This window comes from Colobus angolensis, unplaced genomic scaffold (genome assembly GCF_000951035.1).
Source record: "Colobus angolensis palliatus isolate OR3802 unplaced genomic scaffold, Cang.pa_1.0 Scaffold29, whole genome shotgun sequence".
NCBI lineage: Eukaryota > Metazoa > Chordata > Mammalia > Primates > Cercopithecidae > Colobus > Colobus angolensis.
Window position 1 is genome coordinate 3,945,612 of NW_012116154.1, and position 15,961 is coordinate 3,961,572.

A 15,961-nucleotide genomic window follows, 5' to 3' on the forward strand; every position below is an offset into this window, starting at 1 on the left:
CCATACTGGTCAGGCTGGTCTGGAACTCCTGACCTCAGGTGATCCACCCTCCTTGGCCTCCCAAAGTGTTGGGATTACAGGAGTGAGCCACCGCACCCGACCCAGAGCACTGATCTTTCACCATTCTACAGAATCTTCCTTTGGTCCTAATTTAGAAGTCCAGGAACACACAGGCCCTGAACCTATCAATGAATAATAATGGAGCCCACCTCCTATGGATGTTGTGAGAATTGAGTGAATTAACCTGTGTGAACTGCTATAGAATCATGCCTGGCACAGAGTAAGCTCTATATAAGCCTTAGCTATCATTGCTATGATTATTAAAGGGTGGTTGGCACTGCCCACAGCAGAAGACCAGTGGAAAGAGTGTAAGCTTTGGGGTCAGCACACCTAGGCTTGAAGTTCACGTACTTATTGTGTAACCTGAGGCAAGTCACTTAACCCTTCTGAAATCTCTTAGTATCTTCAGTTGTAGAATGAGGTTAATAAAAACAATATCCACCAGGCTCGGTGGCTAATGCCTGTAATCCCAGCATTTTGGAAGGCCGAGGCAGGCGGATCACCTGAGGTCAGAAGTTCGAGACCAGCCTGGCCAACGTGGTGAAACGCCATGTGTACTAAAAATGCGAAACTTAGTTGGGCCTGGTGGCAGGCACCTGTAATCCCAGCCACTTGGGAGGCTGAGGCAGGAGAATTACTTGAACCCGGGAGGCGGAGGTTGCAGTGAGCAGAGATCGTGCCACTGCACTCCAGCCTGGGCAACAAGAACAAAACTCCATCTCAAAACAAGAAAAAAAAAAGAGAGAGAGAAAAGAAAATCAATAGCAGCAGTCCAAACAACAAATACCCAAATTAGCCCTGAATCCTTTTTTCTTTCTTAAACAGATTTCACTTCTCTCATAGAAATGCCTCCTCATCTCTGCATTTTGGGATTTTTGTCAATGACATTCTTTTCCTTAAATGAGGAAAATCCAGGCCAAGAGTTTCCAAGAAGATAAATATGTTCAACAGGCCCTGGTTCTAGTCTATAGCTCTGTAGGGCCCTAAGGAGAGGTGGAATGGTAACACCTGGGGAATGGACACCCCTTCTGCCCAAGAGCATGGCATTTGACCCAGACCCTGTAGGCAGAGCCCTCAGCCTTGGCCCCCACGTGCATGGCCTGTAGCTGGGCATGGCTCAGTTCCATGCTGTTCCTTCCTGAAACTTGGGGCGGCAGGGTCTTATTCTCCTTCAGGACCCTCCCTGAAGGCTCTCTCCAGCAGCACCTAGGATTTTCTTCCTGGCTTGTGACTTTTAAAGAGAGCAACAGAATTTTAGAAAGATCCACAGAGAATTCCTTAATATGGGAGTGAAATAGAGCCCAACTCCAGGGAACAGAACCATTGTAACTTCAGCTTGTCTTCTGCTCCATTGTTTCTGTTAGCCACCTCTGTAGATGTCACTACTTGAGTAATAGAGAAGGAGTGAGGGGCTAAGTGGGGGCCAAAAGTCACTGGGAGCAATAGAAACAGCTCATTTTGTCTTCAGCATTTTCATCATACCTTCGTGTAATAGAGTATAAAGATCACAATTTCAAGAAACACTTTCAACATCTCAGAATAAAGTACTACTGTGAGGAAACTTTAAGCATACCTCTTCCAGCACTATGTCCTTTAGAAAGAATGAAACGCATCTTCTTGCCAATTAAGGATGTAGCTCTAGTCTGAAAGGATTCTGTTCTCAAACTTTTATTTAAAAAAGAACATGGGAATAACATGAAAAAGTTCTGTCAACATTGGACAATACAATGACTGGGTGTGGTGGCTCATGTCTGTAATCCTGGCACTTTGGGAGGCCGAGGCAGGTGAATCACCTGAGGTCAGGAGTTTGAGACCAGTCTGGCCAACATGGTGAAACCCCGTCTCTATTAAAAATACAAAACTTAGCCAGGCGTGGTGGCGGACACCTGTAATCCCAGCTACTCAGGAGGCTGAGGCAGGAGAATCATTTGAACTGGGGAGGCGGAGGTTGCAGTGAGCCAAGATGGCACCATTGCACTCCAGCCTGGGCAACAGAGCGAGACTCTGTCTCAAAAAGAAAAACCAAAACCAAAACCAATGCAATAGTGTGGTATTGTGAAGTCTTAAAGCATAGTGGTTGGAAGACAGACCTAGGTAACTTGGGCAAGTTATGTAACCACCCCCTAAATTTCAGTTGCGTTGCCTGTAAGATGAGGGTTTTAACATTAAGTAGGTTGGATGGAGTGGCTTGTACCTGTAACCCCAGTACTTTGGGAGGCTGAGGCAGGATGTTTGTTTGAGCCCTGGAGTTCCAGATCAGTCTGGGCAACATAGTAAGACTCTGTCTGTACAAAAAATCAAAAATTAGCTGGGCATAGTGGCTAGAACCTGGAGTCCCAGCTCAAGGTTGAGGTGGGATGATCACTTGAGGCCAGGAGATTGAGGCTAGAGGGAGCTGTGATTGTGCCACTGCACTCCAGCCTGGGTGACAGAGCAAGATCCCGTCTCAGAAAAAAAAAAAAAAAAGGTGAAGTAGAGAGAACGTGCATACATAGCAGTTAAACAACTGTGTATCTGGAAGCTCGAAGACGGGATGTTAACAGTTCTGCCAGTGCTCGTTATCTCAGCAAGGTGATAGGTCTCACTTTCCTCCCCTGCAAAATGAAGGATTTGGAATGGGAGGTCTTTAAGGTCTCATCTGGCTCTAAAAGGTGATTTCTTGATTTCCAGATAGCATAGTTAAAATAATAATAAAACTAAAAGGCAATCTCATTCATCCACCTGGTTCTAGAGGACGAGCACCTGCCATGTGCCAGGCACTGCCCCAGAGAGGCATATAGCAGGCATCAAAGCCTCAGACATTTCTGCTCTTATGCAGCTTGCATTCTAGTAGGGGGAAACAGGTGATAAGTACGGCAAATGCAGAAAGCACAATAGTATGTCAGGTGGTAGCGAGTATGCTACAGAAAAGCAGGAAAAGAGGAAGAGAAGTGATAGGAGGATGGTTTTTGGAGTGGAGGGAAGCCTTATGGAGGAGATGACTTTTGACAGCTGAATGGGGTGAGGAATGAGACGTGTGGGAAGGCTCCACTGGGATATAGAGACCTCAGAAGGCAAATTACCCAACTCTGTGAAACAGCAAGAATCAATTAAACAAGGCGCTACTAATAATTTGCTTGTGACAAAACAAAAATCTAGAAACAAATTTCCTATCATTTTGACATTACTATTATAACAAAAACCTGACACAGAAATGACAGTAAGTTCCCTCTAGACTGTATGCTTCTTGAGGGCAGCCTCTTCACCTCTCCATCTCCATCACCAATTATGAGTTCTGGCCCATGAAAGGCTCTCAGCATTTATTTCCTTCTTTTTCTCCCTTCTCTTTCCCTAGCTCTCCTTCATAACCTCCATACAATTGTGGTATTTGATATTTTCTGACAGCTATCTCTCAGCTGTCATTGAGTAAATGAAATAGTGTGTGTTGTTTGCCCCAGTTTATGGTTAATTTGGAAGTAACCACTTACCTTAAGAACAGACTCAGTGACACCCCAGGAGAAGTCACAGGGAAACTGGCCCTGCACATCTGGCGTGGACTCTTTTAAAGAAAAACCATTTTCTCGTATGATCTGTTTGTAGTAGTGTGCCGAAGACTTAGGTTTCCGCTCTTTCTGTTCACTGTTAAAATCCACATAAAATAATCCTCGGCGGATGGTGTAAGCATCCTGCCATTCAAAGCCATCCAGGAGAGACCAGGCAGTATAACCAAACACTCGTATTTCATCTAACCTTATTGCTGCACAGAGAAAAGAAAGCAGAGATGTTCAGAGGCCTAAACATTCTAGTTCGCGTTTACAATGTCACTAACATGCCAGAGGGCAGCATATTGTAAAACAAACCTTTCCCCTAATTTTCAGGTCTGCTCTATCAAATAGAAAAATTCATGTTTATACTTCAAAAGTGGCAATTATTTTTATCCAGACTGGTATCTCCTGATCCCCTGACTCCCGCTTGGACCAAGTGAATGTCACAGTTAAAGGATCACACCTTAAATACTCCTGAGACTTGAGGGCATGGTAATTTCCAGAACTCTTTGGGATCAACGCATATGTCTGCTCATGACCAAGAGTTTCTTACGTCAAGTTTGAGTTGGTTCTTGTTTATGGATAAGCTATTAATTCTAGGAAGCTATCCAGGCTAAGAGTTTCTAAGAAACATGTTCAACAGGCCCTGGTTCTAGTCTGTAGCGGCTGTAGGGCCCTAAGGGGAGGTGGAATGGTAACACCTGGGGAGCGGACACCCCTTCTGCCCAAGGAGTTTTAAAAATCTGCTTTTAGAATTAACATGAATGTAGACATAAGGAGGTAAAAGAAGAAAAGTGATGTAAGAGAATGAGAACTGGCTAAGGAGCAGGGTGCTGAGGCACTTACCCTGCTATGCTCTAGGGACCATGCTATTGGGCAAGTTTCTTGGCCTCAGTTTCCTCATTTGTAAACAAAAAAGATTGGAAAATAGGATCTCTAAGGACCTTTCTAGCTTTAAAACTCTTATTCAGTAACTTGTAGGAATTGTGTAAAAATGAAATATGAAAATCAACAGGCCAGGTGCAGTGGCTCACGCCTGTAATCCCAGCACTTTGGGAGGCTGAGGTGGGTGGATCACCTGAGGTCAGGAGTTCGAGACCAGCCTGGGCAACATAATGAAGCCTCGTCTCTACTAAAAATACAAAAATTAGCTGGGGATGGTGGCGGGCACCTGCAATCTCAGCTACTCAGGAGGCTGAGGCAGGAGAATCACTTGAACCTAAGAGGCAGAGGTTGCAGTGAGCCGAGATGGTGCCACTGCACTTCAGCCTAGGAGACAGAGAGAAACTCCATTTCAAAAAAAACCTGCCCAACAATGACAGTTATATATTCAAAGGTGATTTTAAATATCCTGTAAATTTTTAGAATTTTTAAAAAATTAAGCAAGTGTACAACCAACCTTGAAGCACCTGGCTGAGGAAATTCTTCATCATGTAGATGGCTGTGGTGTCTTCTGTTTTCACATGACTGTCTGTGAACCAGCCATTCTCAGCAATCAAGATTCGAGGGTTGTTGTATTCCAGTTTAATCCAGTTCAGCGCTTCTCTTAAATCGAGTGAAACATTTTGCCCCATTTTAGCCATGGTGTTTAGGGGCTTGAAGTTGTTGGGTCCAAAAGAAAAGGCAAAGAAATCAGCTGTGCCTCTCACCTCATTCTTCTCTACTTCAGAGAAAAGGGGTAGAATGGAGAGCAACTTCTTTTTCATCCCTTCTGGATAGTCGCCATCCCCATGGATAGGGTTGGCAAACCATCCAAGCACAGAAACCATGGACTGTTGACATTTGAGTATATCCATCGTGTTTTCCGACCGGTTTGGCTCGATCCAGTGAGATCCCAATGTGATTGATAACCAGCCCTTCTGATGTGGGCGGAAGTGTGCGTTGTAGTTATGCCAAACTTTCGAGTGAGCCTAAAAGAAGAAAATATTATTGATCTTTGTTGTCCTCACTTACAAGAGCTGTAACGTGGCTGGTAAATGGTCTTTTCATGGATAAAATTAATGCAGCATAGAGTGATTCAGGGGAAAGTGCCAGGGAGCCCCGATGACCTCAAAGTCTGTTCTCTATGCCCCTGGTGCTTCCAACCTAAATTTCTACTACAGGAGAGCTGGAGGCTGGCAGAAAGCCTAGTCTAGGCTCTTATTTCCCCTCTGCCTGGCTCCCTTCCCGGGTCCTCTTAGGGTTTCCTCCTCTACACAAGAAGACACAGAGTAGTGATTTTTTTTTTTTTTTTTTTTTTGAGATGGAGTCTCACTCTGTTACCCAGGTCAGGGTGTAGTGGTGCGATCTCAGCTCACTGCAACCTCCGCCTCCCGGGTTCAAGCAATTATCCTGTCTCAGATTCCTGAGTAGCTGGGATTACAGGTGCACACCACGACGCCCGACTAAGTTTTGTATTTTCAGTAGACACAGGGTTTCCCCATACTGGTCAGGCTGGTCTGGAACTCCTGACCTCAGGTGATCCACCCTCCTTGGCCTCCCAAAGTGTTGGGATTACAGGAGTGAGCCACCGCACCCGACCCAGAGCACTGATCTTTCACCATTCTACAGAATCTTCCTTTGGTCCTAATTTAGAAGTCCAGGAACACACAGGCCCTGAACCTATCAATGAATAATAATGGAGCCCACCTCCTATGGATGTTGTGAGAATTGAGTGAATTAACCTGTGTGAACTGCTATAGAATCATGCCTGGCACAGAGTAAGCTCTATATAAGCCTTAGCTATCATTGCTATGATTATTAAAGGGTGGTTGGCACTGCCCACAGCAGAAGACCAGTGGAAAGAGTGTAAGCTTTGGGGTCAGCACACCTAGGCTTGAAGTTCACGTACTTATTGTGTAACCTGAGGCAAGTCACTTAACCCTTCTGAAATCTCTTAGTATCTTCAGTTGTAGAATGAGGTTAATAAAAACAATATCCACCAGGCTCGGTGGCTAATGCCTGTAATCCCAGCATTTTGGAAGGCCGAGGCAGGCGGATCACCTGAGGTCAGAAGTTCGAGACCAGCCTGGCCAACGTGGTGAAACGCCATGTGTACTAAAAATGCGAAACTTAGTTGGGCCTGGTGGCAGGCACCTGTAATCCCAGCCACTTGGGAGGCTGAGGCAGGAGAATTACTTGAACCCGGGAGGCGGAGGTTGCAGTGAGCAGAGATCGTGCCACTGCACTCCAGCCTGGGCAACAAGAAAAAAACTCTGTCTCAAGAAAAAAAAAAAAATCCTCTATAAGGTTGTTGTCAGATTTAGAGCTAATATATGCATGAAATAGGTAGCATAGAATAGAGCACGCAGGAGGTGCTGCCAAAAGGTGGATGTTATTATTGGTCCTCCTGGAGTTTGCATTTCCAGTTGAGCTCTTACAATACAGCTTCGTGATGGGTTTCTGGTCCATTTAATATGACACATACTTCCTGAGCACTTACTTCCATGCCTGGCTTGCCCTGGGCTGGGAGACTGAGATAGATGGCACAGGAACTTACCCTCAGAAAGTTTCTTATCAGGAAAATAAGGATGAAACATGTGAAAGAGAAACATAAAATGGCAATAAAATATGTCATTAAATAAAATAAATTAAAAAAAAGAAGCCAGAAGCCATGGCTCAGTTAACAGTCACAGCCACAGCTGAAGGAGCAAACATTAAGGACTCCATGCCAGTTAAATGCCAATTCCACTTCTGTGTCCTAGTTAGCTGTGGAATTGTCCTTCATCTGTGTCAGAGCCACTCTCTTCCTCAGCATTTGACTTGCTTGTCTCTTGACATCTCTTCCCTGGTCTCTCAATTTCTCCACTATTCGAGTGTTTTTTTTTTTTTTTCCTTTGAGACAGAGTCTTGCTCTGTCACCCAGGCTGGAGTGCAGTGGCACCATCTCAGCTCACTCAACCTCCACCTCTCGGGTTCAAGTGATCCTCCCACCTCAGCCTCCCGAGTAGCTGAGACTACAGGGGAGCACCACCAAGCCCGGTTAATTTTTGTATTTTTAGTAGAGATGGGGCTCCACCATGTTGGCCAGGCTGGTCTCAAACTCTGACCTCAGGTGATGCACTCGCCTCAACCTCCCAAAGTGCTGGGATTACAGGTGTGAGCCACTGCCCCCCGCCTCCACTATTTGCAAGTTTCTAAAACGAATGCACAAACTCGTTATCTTTAGCACACAGAGCCTGCTTTCAGTTTTGTTCCTTACCTTTTCTTTTGCTCACTGGAGATATTTTATATCAGGATAAACTGTCTGAAACTGCCTTTTATGTAGGTCAAAGACAACCAAATATGAATAATGGATTCAAACCAGATTGATCCTATGGACCCTGAAAATATTCCATAAACCCTGTTAGATGGGGAAAGTAGCATTGAGGTAAGGGGTGAGGATTCTGAAACGTGCCAGCCTGCTTTAGGCAAGAAAACACAATTTAAATAAATTCCTGGAAGATTTTCCGGAGAAATAAATGCCTTGAGGTATACCTCTGTCCACTTGTCTTTACTCAATTTTCATTGGAAGATTCTGATACCATTTAGCACCCAGATATTCCCAAGGATCCTTAAGAATGCTTTCCTCAGGCCGGGCGTGGTGGCTCATGCCTGTAATCCCAGCACTTTTGGAGGCCGAGTCGGGCAGATCACCTGAGGTGGGGAGTTCCAGACCAGCCTGACCAACATGGAGAAACCTCGTCTCTACTAAAAATACAAAATTAGCTGGTCATAGTGGCGCATGTCTGTAATTCCAGCTACTCGGGAGGCTGAGGCGGGAGAATCGCTTGCACCCGGGAGGCAGAGGTTGCAGTGATACAGTGAGCTGAGATCGTGCCATTGCACTCCAGCCTGGGCAACAAGAGCGAAACTCCATTTCCAAAACAAAAAACAAAAAATAAAAGAATGCTTTCCTCTTGGTTGGGTGAGTGGCTCACACCTGTAATCCCAACACTTTGGGAGGCCAAGGTGAGAGGATCGCTTGAGCTCAGGAATTCAAGATCAGCCTGGGCAACATGATGAAACCCCGTATCTACAAAAAAAAAAAAAAAAAGCCAGGCATGGTGATGCACACCTGTAGTCCCAGCTATTCAGGAGGCTGAGGCTGGAGGATCATTTAAGCCAGGGAGGTAGAGGTTGTGATGCGCGGAGATGGCACCACTGCACTCCAGCCTGGGGGACGGAGCGACACCCTGACTCAAGGGAAAAATAAAGCTTTCCAGTCGGGCGCAGTGGCTCACGCCTGTAATCCCAGCTCTTTGGGAGGCTGAGGTGGGCAGATCACTTGAGGTCAGGAGTTTGAGACCAGCCTGGCTAACATGGTGAAACCCCTTCTCTACTAAAAAAAAAAATACAAAAATTAGCTGGGTGTGGTGGCATGCGCCTGTGGTCCCAGCCACTCAGGAGGCTGAGCCAGGAGAATCACTTGAACCAGGGAGGCGGAGGTTGCAGTGAGCCTAGATTGAGTCACTGCACTCCAGCCTGGGTGACACAGTGAGACTCTGTCTCAGAGAAATGTTGGGAATATAGCCTCCTTCCTTGTCTCCAACCTGAGATTGCAACTTCTGGAAGAATCACAGAGGAGAGCCTGGGACAGGCACTACCTTAAATGGCTTCAGCTATTCTTTCTGGATTTTTCTGGGGCTAGAATCATGACAGAAATTCTTGAGAACCACTTTTTTTTTTTTCTTCTGATTAGAAACAAAAGCAGTCAGGCATTAGTAATGGATTCAAAGGAGGGCATTCTTTGCTTTTTTCTAACAAGTCACTTAATCCCTTGGTAGGCTTAGAGCTATCATCCATGGAAGACCCAGTGATCAGTACCTCCCTTCAGGCCTATCGTGCACCACTCCATGCAAACTGGAAAGCACTGAGCCCGTGTAGCCCAGATTCTGAGCCTTAAACTTGTTGCTTTACAAATTTAGTGTCTTGCCTTTGCAGACACTAAATTTCAGTGATTATGTGAAAGATGACCTAAGTTGTGATAAAAATTTTGGTTACATCAGCCTTTGAATGAGAAACAGTAGCGCTCAGAAGACATATCTCTGCAGTAGCTTTCCATGCAGGTTTTCTGGATAGACATATGGATGTGTTGTCAAGGTGACCTTCACGTTCCACAGTGTCTCTTTCATCTTTGCTGCTATTTACATAGGCTATCAAGGTATCTAGGGTTATCTTTGCTCTGGGCTGAAGACAGCCTCTTCATTCTCATGTAGAGAATGTGGGGGAGGTCCTCTGTGTAGTACTTTTGGTTATAACTTGATCCTATTTGCCAAGTAACAAGGTAAAAAGTTTTGCTCCGAGATTGTGAGTTAGCCATATCCATCTATGTGTGTTCTTTGGTTGGACACTCATAAAGGAGATCTGTTGGGAAAATTAAAATAAGGTTAGTAGGGGAGTGCAACCTGGGACCTGCAACCTTGCACAACAGCCATTCTACAATTTTCCAAGGTCACCCTCTAATTTGTACAAAGCCATCTACCTTTGTAATGATTGATTTAAGGGAGCTTCAACCTTTGTTCTTTAGATTCAGTAGCTTAAAGGGAAAGTCAGCTTCTTTTTCTTTTGGAGCCAGCTATCAGGGCCTAATGTCATTGAGAGACAACCAGGACCTAGTATCTCATTCTGTTCCCTCCTCCAGTCTAATGTGGCAGCATTTTTTTGATGCCCCTGGAAGTCCAGACTCAGATAAATTCTGTGGATGATAGGAAACAAATAAGATAGCAGGCACAACTTCAGAAATAGATGAAGAAGGGATTAGGAGCCAGAGGAAGACATGACGGGACACTGTTGGAAAGATGGGTTCAAGACAGATGAGCAAGCCGAACACATCAGACCGGTGTATTCAAGGAACCCTCAGTCATTCGTCAAAAGTTCCATTTCCAAATCCGTGTATGAGTTTGGTCACATTTTGGCTGAAATATCTTCATGTGTACTGTAAAAGTGTCTGTTATTAAAGCTATTTAATAGACTATTAAATAACAACGGTTAAAGAAAGTTTATTTAAAAACTCCACAAGCATAACAAAATATGTTTATATTTCTGTGTTCCCACCCAGGCTTTCCAAATATATTTCCCAGCTAAAATCACTTGAAGGCCGGGGCCATGGCTCATGCCTGTAATCCCAGCACTTTGGGAGGCGGAGGTGGGCGGGATCACCTGAGATCAGGAGTTTGAGATGAGCCTGGCCAACATGGTGAGACCCTGTCTCTATCAAAAATACAAAAATTAGCTGGGCATGGTGGCGGGCACCTGTAGTCACAGCTACTTGGGGGGCTGAGGCAGGAGAATGGCTTGAACCTCGGGAGGCAGAGGTTGCAGTGAGCTGAGATCGCGCCACTGCACTTCAGCCTGGGCAACAAGAGCAAAACTCCATCTTGCAATAATTAAACAAACAAATAAATAAATAAAAATTTAAAAAATAAAATCGCTTTAAACATTTTTCCATGTTGGTTTTGGTTTTCAGAATATCTTAGTATAATAATGATTTACTTAGTCATCTCTCTCTTTTAATAAACATTTATTTTTCTTCGTTCTTTTGTTCTTTCTCTTTTCCTGTCATAAATGTTTCAATAGCCAACTTTGGGCATAGAACTTTTAATTTATTTGAATCATTGCCTTTCATTAATGCCAGGAATGGACTACCTATTTCTTTTCTTTCTTTCTTTTCTTTCTTTTTTTTTTTTTTTGAGACAGAGTTTCACTCTTGTTGCCCAGTCTGGGGTGCAATGGCGTGATCTCAGCTCATGCAACCTCTACCTCCTGGGTTGAAGCGATTCTCCTGCCTCCACCTCCTGAGTAGCTGGGATTACATGCACCCACCACCACACCTAGCTAAGTTTTTGTATTTTTAGTAGAGACGGGGTTTCACCATGTTGGCCAGGCTGGTCTTGAACTCCTGACCTCAGGTGATCCGACTGCCTTGGCCTCTCAAAGTGTTGGGATTACAGGCGTGAGCTACTGCACCTGGCCTGGACTACCTGTTTCTAAAGTTGTTTTAAATATTCCTAACATTTCCATACATTTTGTCCATTGGTATGAGTGTTCTGTGACCATCTGATACAAAACATTGATAGCTCTGTTGGGGGGTAAATGGCGTTCGAGAATGATATAAAGGTGCTACTCGTCTGCCGGGTACTATACGGGCAATAACACTGGTCTTGAAAGCAGGAGACCTGGGCTCTTGTATTAGCTCTGCTGATTCATTAGCTTTATGATCTTGGACAGATCATTTCACTGCCAAAGACCTGTTTTTCTCTTCATTCTACTGAGCTAAAAATAAGCACCCTAGAGAATTTTTGTGAAGGTCAAATGAGGTAATAATATCTGTGAAGACCCTGTGAAAATGACACAAACATAAATTTGAAGTACTTTGAAAGAGCAAGCTGAAAATAATTCAACTTGGTCTAGAAAATCGTGATGGAGACTGTGGACATGAAGAGTGTTCTGCAAAGAGCTCCTAAGCCTTTACTTGCCAAGGCTCATGGCTGAACATGTTTGCCCTCATTTATTGTTTGCAGCTTACTGAGTTTTACTTGTTGTCCTTTTGGGATTAATTTCAATTTGATTCAATTTTCATCTACTCAACCCTTCTTTTTTTGGTATCAAGTTGATTTTTTTTTTTTTTTTTTGAGACAGAGTCTCCCTCTGTTACCCAGGCTGGAGTGCAGTGGCTTGATCTTGGCTCACTGAAGCCTCTGCTTCCTGGGTTAAAGGGATTCTGCCTCAGCCTCCTGAGTAACTGAGACTACAGGTGCGCGCCACCATGCCCAGCTAATTTTTCTATTTTTAGTAGAGACAGGGTTTCACCATGTTGGCCAGGCTGGTCTTTAACTCGTGACCTCAAGCGATCCGCCTGCCTCAGCCTCCCAAAGTGCTGGGATTACAGACATGAACCACCGCACCCGGCCTCAAGTTGATTTTTTTGTGTATTTGTTTGTTTTGTAAAGACAATATCTCACTATGTTGCTCAGGCTGGTATCAAACTCCTGGCCTCAAGTAATCCGCCAGCCTTAGCCCAGCCTACTATCAAGTTTTAATTACCAAATCCTACTCTTCCAGATTGTTTAACATTCATTCATTCACCCATGCTGCAGTCTACAAATATTTATTGGATGCCGTGGCTCACATCTGTACTCCCAGAACTTTGGGAGGCCGAGGTGGGAAGGTCACTTGAGGCCAGGAGTTTAAGGCCAGACTGGGCAATATAGTGAGACTCTCTTTCTCTACTAAAAATTAAGAAAATTAGCCAGGCCCGGTGGCATGCCTGTAGTCCCAGCTACTCAGGAGGCTTAGATGGAAGGCTTGCTTGAGCACAGAAGGTTGAGGCTGCAATGAGCTATGATCATGCCACTGCACTCCAGCCCAGGCAACAGAGCAAGACCCTGTCTCTAAAAAAAAAAAGAAAAATTATTGGATGCTTAAGGTATGTGACCTTTACTGTTCATTGTTAAAATCTATAAAATTATGTGACAATTATTTCTTTAATTATATTATGTGACTATTCTTTTTTAAAAAGTTTTTGGCAATCTTGAAACTCTTTTGGAATCATTATTTTACCTTTGTTTTTCTTAGGAAAGAATTTAAATATTAACAAAAGTTACAGTCTTTCATAAAGAAAATATTTACCATCCTATTTTTAATGGTCCAAATTTATGGGATTTTTTTTTTTTTTTTTTAGACAGGAGTCTTGCTCTGTCACCCAACTGGAGTGTAGTGGCGTGATCTCAGCTCACTGCAACCTCCGCCTCCCGGGTTCAAGCAATTATCCTGTCTCAGATTCCTGAGTAGCTGGGATTACAGGTGCACACCACGACGCCCGACTAAGTTTTGTATTTTCAGTAGACACAGGGGTTCCCCATACTGGTCAGGCTGGTCTGGAACTCCTGACCTCAGGTGATCCACCCTCCTTGGCCTCCCAAAGTGTTGGGATTACAGGAGTGAGCCACCGCACCCGACCCAGAGCACTGATCTTTCACCATTCTACAGAATCTTCCTTTGGTCCTAATTTAGAAGTCCAGGAACACACAGGCCCTGAACCTATCAATGAATAATAATGGAGCCCACCTCCTATGGATGTTGTGAGAATTGAGTGAATTAACCTGTGTGAACTGCTATAGAATCATGCCTGGCACAGAGTAAGCTCTATATAAGCCTTAGCTATCATTGCTATGATTATTAAAGGGTGGTTGGCACTGCCCACAGCAGAAGACCAGTGGAAAGAGTGTAAGCTTTGGGGTCAGCACACCTAGGCTTGAAGTTCACGTACTTATTGTGTAACCTGAGGCAAGTCACTTAACCCTTCTGAAATCTCTTAGTATCTTCAGTTGTAGAATGAGGTTAATAAAAACAATATCCACCAGGCTCGGTGGCTAATGCCTGTAATCCCAGCATTTTGGAAGGCCGAGGCAGGCGGATCACCTGAGGTCAGAAGTTCGAGACCAGCCTGGCCAACGTGGTGAAACGCCATGTGTACTAAAAATGCGAAACTTAGTTGGGCCTGGTGGCAGGCACCTGTAATCCCAGCCACTTGGGAGGCTGAGGCAGGAGAATTACTTGAACCCGGGAGGCGGAGGTTGCAGTGAGCAGAGATCGTGCCACTGCACTCCAGCCTGGGCAACAAGAAAAAAACTCTGTCTCAAGAAAAAAAAAAAAATCCTCTATAAGGTTGTTGTCAGATTTAGAGCTAATATATGCATGAAATAGGTAGCATAGAATAGAGCACGCAGGAGGTGCTGCCAAAAGGTGGATGTTATTATTGGTCCTCCTGGAGTTTGCATTTCCAGTTGAGCTCTTACAATACAGCTTCGTGATGGGTTTCTGGTCCATTTAATATGACACATACTTCCTGAGCACTTACTTCCATGCCTGGCTTGCCCTGGGCTGGGAGACTGAGATAGATGGCACAGGAACTTACCCTCAGAAAGTTTCTTATCAGGAAAATAAGGATGAAACATGTGAAAGAGAAACATAAAATGGCAATAAAATATGTCATTAAATAAAATAAATTAAAAAAAAGAAGCCAGAAGCCATGGCTCAGTTAACAGTCACAGCCACAGCTGAAGGAGCAAACATTAAGGACTCCATGCCAGTTAAATGCCAATTCCACTTCTGTGTCCTAGTTAGCTGTGGAATTGTCCTTCATCTGTGTCAGAGCCACTCTCTTCCTCAGCATTTGACTTGCTTGTCTCTTGACATCTCTTCCCTGGTCTCTCAATTTCTCCACTATTCGAGTGTTTTTTTTTTTTTTTCCTTTGAGACAGAGTCTTGCTCTGTCACCCAGGCTGGAGTGCAGTGGCACCATCTCAGCTCACTCAACCTCCACCTCTCGGGTTCAAGTGATCCTCCCACCTCAGCCTCCCGAGTAGCTGAGACTACAGGGGAGCACCACCAAGCCCGGTTAATTTTTGTATTTTTAGTAGAGATGGGGCTCCACCATGTTGGCCAGGCTGGTCTCAAACTCTGACCTCAGGTGATGCACTCGCCTCAACCTCCCAAAGTGCTGGGATTACAGGTGTGAGCCACTGCCCCCCGCCTCCACTATTTGCAAGTTTCTAAAACGAATGCACAAACTCGTTATCTTTAGCACACAGAGCCTGCTTTCAGTTTTGTTCCTTACCTTTTCTTTTGCTCACTGGAGATATTTTATATCAGGATAAACTGTCTGAAACTGCCTTTTATGTAGGTCAAAGACAACCAAATATGAATAATGGATTCAAACCAGATTGATCCTATGGACCCTGAAAATATTCCATAAACCCTGTTAGATGGGGAAAGTAGCATTGAGGTAAGGGGTGAGGATTCTGAAACGTGCCAGCCTGCTTTAGGCAAGAAAACACAATTTAAATAAATTCCTGGAAGATTTTCCGGAGAAATAAATGCCTTGAGGTATACCTCTGTCCACTTGTCTTTACTCAATTTTCATTGGAAGATTCTGATACCATTTAGCACCCAGATATTCCCAAGGATCCTTAAGAATGCTTTCCTCAGGCCGGGCGTGGTGGCTCATGCCTGTAATCCCAGCACTTTTGGAGGCCGAGTCGGGCAGATCACCTGAGGTGGGGAGTTCCAGACCAGCCTGACCAACATGGAGAAACCTCGTCTCTACTAAAAATACAAAATTAGCTGGTCATAGTGGCGCATGTCTGTAATTCCAGCTACTCGGGAGGCTGAGGCGGGAGAATCGCTTGCACCCGGGAGGCAGAGGTTGCAGTGATACAGTGAGCTGAGATCGTGCCATTGCACTCCAGCCTGGGCAACAAGAGCGAAACTCCATTTCCAAAACAAAAAACAAAAAATAAAAGAATGCTTTCCTCTTGGTTGGGTGAGTGGCTCACACCTGTAATCCCAACACTTTGGGAGGCCAAGGTGAGAGGATCGCTTGAGCTCAGGAATTCAAGATCAGCCTGGGCAACATG

At 44.6% G+C, this 15,961-nt stretch overlaps 1 protein-coding gene across 2 annotated transcripts in view; it reads right to left on the minus strand.

Moving 5' to 3' along the window:
* KLB (klotho beta) overlaps nt 1-15,961 on the minus strand; it is a 50,801-nt gene that overhangs the window by 15,369 nt on the left and 19,471 nt on the right. For both annotated transcript variants that reach the window (XM_011949098.1, XM_011949099.1), the window contains exons 2-3: nt 4,984-5,494; nt 3,528-3,796 (exon numbers count right to left, since the gene is read on the minus strand). In XM_011949098.1, coding sequence (XP_011804488.1) covers nt 3,528-3,796; nt 4,984-5,494 — 780 coding nt within the window. The remainder of the gene's footprint in view (nt 1-3,527; nt 3,797-4,983; nt 5,495-15,961) is intronic.